General features: G+C 46.8%; 1 protein-coding gene across 1 annotated transcript in view; it reads right to left on the bottom strand.

Annotated features, from left to right (window-relative positions):
• RRP12 (ribosomal RNA processing 12 homolog) overlaps nucleotides 1–2,604 on the bottom strand; it is a 28,480-nt gene extending 25,876 nt beyond the window's left edge. Inside the window, exons 1-2 of the mRNA XM_081823707.1 lie at nucleotides 2,420–2,604; nucleotides 1,652–1,881 (exon numbers count right to left, since the gene is read on the bottom strand). Coding sequence (XP_081679833.1) covers nucleotides 1,652–1,881; nucleotides 2,420–2,558 — 369 coding nt within the window. The 5' untranslated portion in view covers nucleotides 2,559–2,604. The remainder of the gene's footprint in view (nucleotides 1–1,651; nucleotides 1,882–2,419) is intronic.
• Between the last annotated feature and the right edge of the window lie 1,137 nt (nucleotides 2,605–3,741).

Genomic DNA, 3,741 nt, shown 5'->3' with positions numbered 1-3,741 from the left:
TACAAAAAAGCCTAGAACACAAGAGGCTACTGAGCACTTGGAACATGGCTAGTGTGATGAAGAACTGAATCTTTACTTTGTAAATTTTAAGTTTAAAAATGAATACTTGAGGGGCGCCTGGGTGGCTCAGTCGGTTAAGTGGTTAAGTGTCTGCCTTCTGCTCAGGTCATGATCCTGGGATCCTGGGATTAAGCCCTGTGTGGGGAGCCTGCTTGTCCCTCTCCCTCTGCCCCTCCCCCCTCCTTCTTGTGCACAAGCACGCACACTCTCACTCTCGCTCTCTAATAAATAAAATCTTTTTTAAAAAATGAATACTTGATCCAGTTATTGGAAAACACTTTTTTTTTTTTTTAAGATTTTATTTATTTGAGAGAGAGAGTGCTTGCATGCATGCAAGTGGTGGGGAGGGGCAGAGGAAGAGAGGGAATCCCAAGCAGACTCCCCGCCGAAAACAGAGCCCAACTCAGGGCTTGATCCCACTACCCTGAGATCATGACCTGAGCCGAAATCAAGAGCTGGATGCTTAACTGACTGAGCCACCCAGGTACCCTGAAAACACAGATTTAAAACAACTTAGATATATGAATCTACTTTTCGACTGTAAGTTTTATGAAAACACAGATTTAGAACAACTTGGAAATACGAACCTACTTCTGAAATTATAAATTTCATGACCAAATCAAGTACTTTCAAAGAAGAGTTACCGTCCAAATAGAGATGTAAATCATCTCACTTTATATTGATTATAGGTTGAAATGACAATACTTAAATACAATAAGTTTATTATTAATATTAATTTCATTTGCTTTTTACTTTTTTTAAACGTGGCTACTAAAACTTTACAATTACTTATGTGGCTTGTACCATGTGTTGGACAGTGCTGGGCTAGGTAGACACATGATGAGCCATCAACACTAACTGCCACGAAGGAGTTAAGTTGGGAGAACAACTTTCATGTTTTATTGTAGTCCCGTCACTTTGGTACCATTTATAATTCTGACGTTTTTCATTTAAAAAATGAATATAAATATGGATAATTTAAAGGCATTAACTAAAAATTACAAATAAAATCTGGTTCTTGTTAGATAAGACATTTTCTATCCATTGTTACTCAGCACTAATTTACTCAACAAATGTGTCTTGAAAATATTCTATGTAAAAAGTCCTGGGGCGCCTGGGTGGCTCAGTCGTTAAGCGTCTGCCTTCGGCTCGGGTCATGGTCCCAGGGTCCTGGGATCGAGCCCCGCATCGGGCTCCCTGCTCAGCGGGAGGCCTGCTTCTCCCTCTCCCACTCCCGCTGCTGGTGTTCCCTCTCTCGCTGTATCTCTCTCTGTCAAATAAATAAAAAATCTTTAAAAAAAAAAAGTCCTGCATTAGGTACAGTGGATAAAATAAGTATTTGGAAAATATTTCTAACCCGAAGGACTCTACACTTGAGTAGGGGAGATGTTGTTAGAAAAAAGCAGAAAGTGGAACCCGCCCTAGGAGAGCTAGTGAGTAGGGAACACAAAGGGTGGGAGAGATGACACGCCATCCAAAAATACCAGCTGTCAAGGGCAGCAGTGAGCCAGCACTGGGAGAAAATAAAAACTAAAAAGCCTGAGTCTGGCTCCTCCTCACCATCCCAAGTCCTCTTGACCCTCCCCCCTACCTCCTTGTGAGCAGCCGAGTTGGACTCCCAGAAGCGCTGCACTTTGCTGAAGGTGACATTTGTGCAGTCCGAGAGGCCGCTCAGGAAGGTGCCCGAGGACTTCTCCGTGAGAGCGGGGGCCACCTCCTCTTCCATGGCCGTCTCAGGGGCTTCGCTTTTGCCCAGACGCAGGGACCCGGACTGCAGCTCATTATGCAACTTCACCGCATCAACTGTCAGGTCACTTTTTCCTGAAAACCCGGAGGCACAGGTGAGACCCTCACTTCCACCCGAACCTCCTTTTGGCCGGGATCCACCCACACGCCAAAAACTAGCAGAGTCCAGGCCCCTCGCTCGAGAGGCTGAATTCTGAACATGGCCTGCCTCATCGGCCAACTATAAGCCTAGAACTTAGGAAACCCAGGCAGGGAACCCGCCAGGTAAAAGTTTCTGCTCCCGTGTCCCGACGGATTAAGTGCGGGCGGGAGCCGGCGCGGGGAAATAAATGCAGGTGGACACACTCTGTAAAGACTCCCCCAAAGTTAATCATGGCCAAGTCCCAACTCTGACACCCGTGGTACCCAGGGCTAGTCATTTCCCTACTGTCGACTCAATTTCCCCATCTGTCAAACGGGGAGGGTGGGTCTTTACAGCAGGCTCCACATGCGACGTTCTACGAGAAGAAACGTCCAGCGCCTGGGCCCCGGAGCCTCCAGAGAAGCCCAGACCATCAGACCCAGGCCCGCCACAACCCCGCCGTCAGCTCGTCGGGAGTCTCAACCCCGCTACCTGAGGGCCGGCTGAAGAAGCGGCTGCGGGCGGCCTGGCGGTGGCGGCAGATGGCAGGGTTGCTGTCGCTACTATGGCCTTTCTTCCAGCGTTTCAACTTGGCCGAGACACCGGAGGGCAACTTCCCCGAGCGACCCATGTCGACTACGCCGGGACAGAGACGGGGAAACACGCGCAGAACCCACGTGGATAAGTAGACTACTTCACTTCCTCTTTCTCTGACGTAACTTCCGGATTCGGGTCTGTTTCTATGGCGAAATAGTCAACATCCGGTTTTACATTTCCTCCAGGCTCCCGGATCCCTGAGACGCTCAGAGATGGGGTGCTAGGGATTCCCTAGGGCTTATCTTCCAGGGCATCGGTTCTTGGCCACAAGAGTGAGCCTTATAAAACTAGAATTACTTTGCAGGTTAAAAAACAATCAAACGTCTGTTTGTATTATTTTTTAAGATCTAATTTCGAAAGTAAAGCTTGGAAACAAATTTATCAGAAAGAGTCAAAACCTGGCCAGACCTGAAAGAGTAGAAAATCAGTTTGTCCCGAAACGAGAAAAAAGCAGCCAGTGATGCTCTAAACCCGCTTAGTTATTTTCATTTAGTACTGGGGATACCCAGTTGCTAAAACCCCCTCCCTCATGGCAGCACTCAGACCCTCTCACTAATCTCTTATAATCCCACATCAGAACCAGCAACCAATCCTGAATTGACTTTCACTTCGACCCTCCCCAAAATCATTTAGCTGGAACCCAAACCTTAAAAAGATACTTTCCTCCCCTGTCTTGGGGTGCAGCATTCCAAGATTCCTCTGGAATTCCCTCCCCCACTTCAAATCAACAAACCTGATTTTGTCAAACTATGGCTGGATCCTGGTGAGTTGTTTTGTTTGTTTTTAAGTAGGCTTGGGCCTTGAACTCACAACCCTTAAATTAAGAGTCACATGTCTCAGTCACAAGAGACTGAGCCAGCCAGGTGTCCCCCTGGTGAGTCTTGGCTGATTAGGCTTTAACACATTCATTTTACAAACATTTTTTAGCTCTCACTGAACAAGATATTTCAATAAGTCAAGCTTCCAAATGAACAGGAGTGGACAAAATTTCTGTATGCTGCTTCTTTCACTTGATACAGTGTGAATTTTTCCCCTTGCTATGGTCAGAATGGTTTTTTGTTTGTTTGTTTGTTTTAATATTTTATTTATTTATTTCCAGAGAGAATACAAGCAGGGGGAGCGGCAGGCAGAGGGAGAAGCAGGCTTCCCGCTGAGCAAGGAGCCCGACGTGGGCTCAATCTCAGGACGCTGGGATCATGACCTGAGCCAAAGGCAGA

This window comes from Leptonychotes weddellii, chromosome 6, assembly GCF_054177405.1.
Source record: "Leptonychotes weddellii isolate Sample4059 chromosome 6, ASM5417740v2, whole genome shotgun sequence".
NCBI lineage: Eukaryota > Metazoa > Chordata > Mammalia > Carnivora > Phocidae > Leptonychotes > Leptonychotes weddellii.
This window is presented reverse-complemented; position numbering and strand designations above follow the sequence as displayed.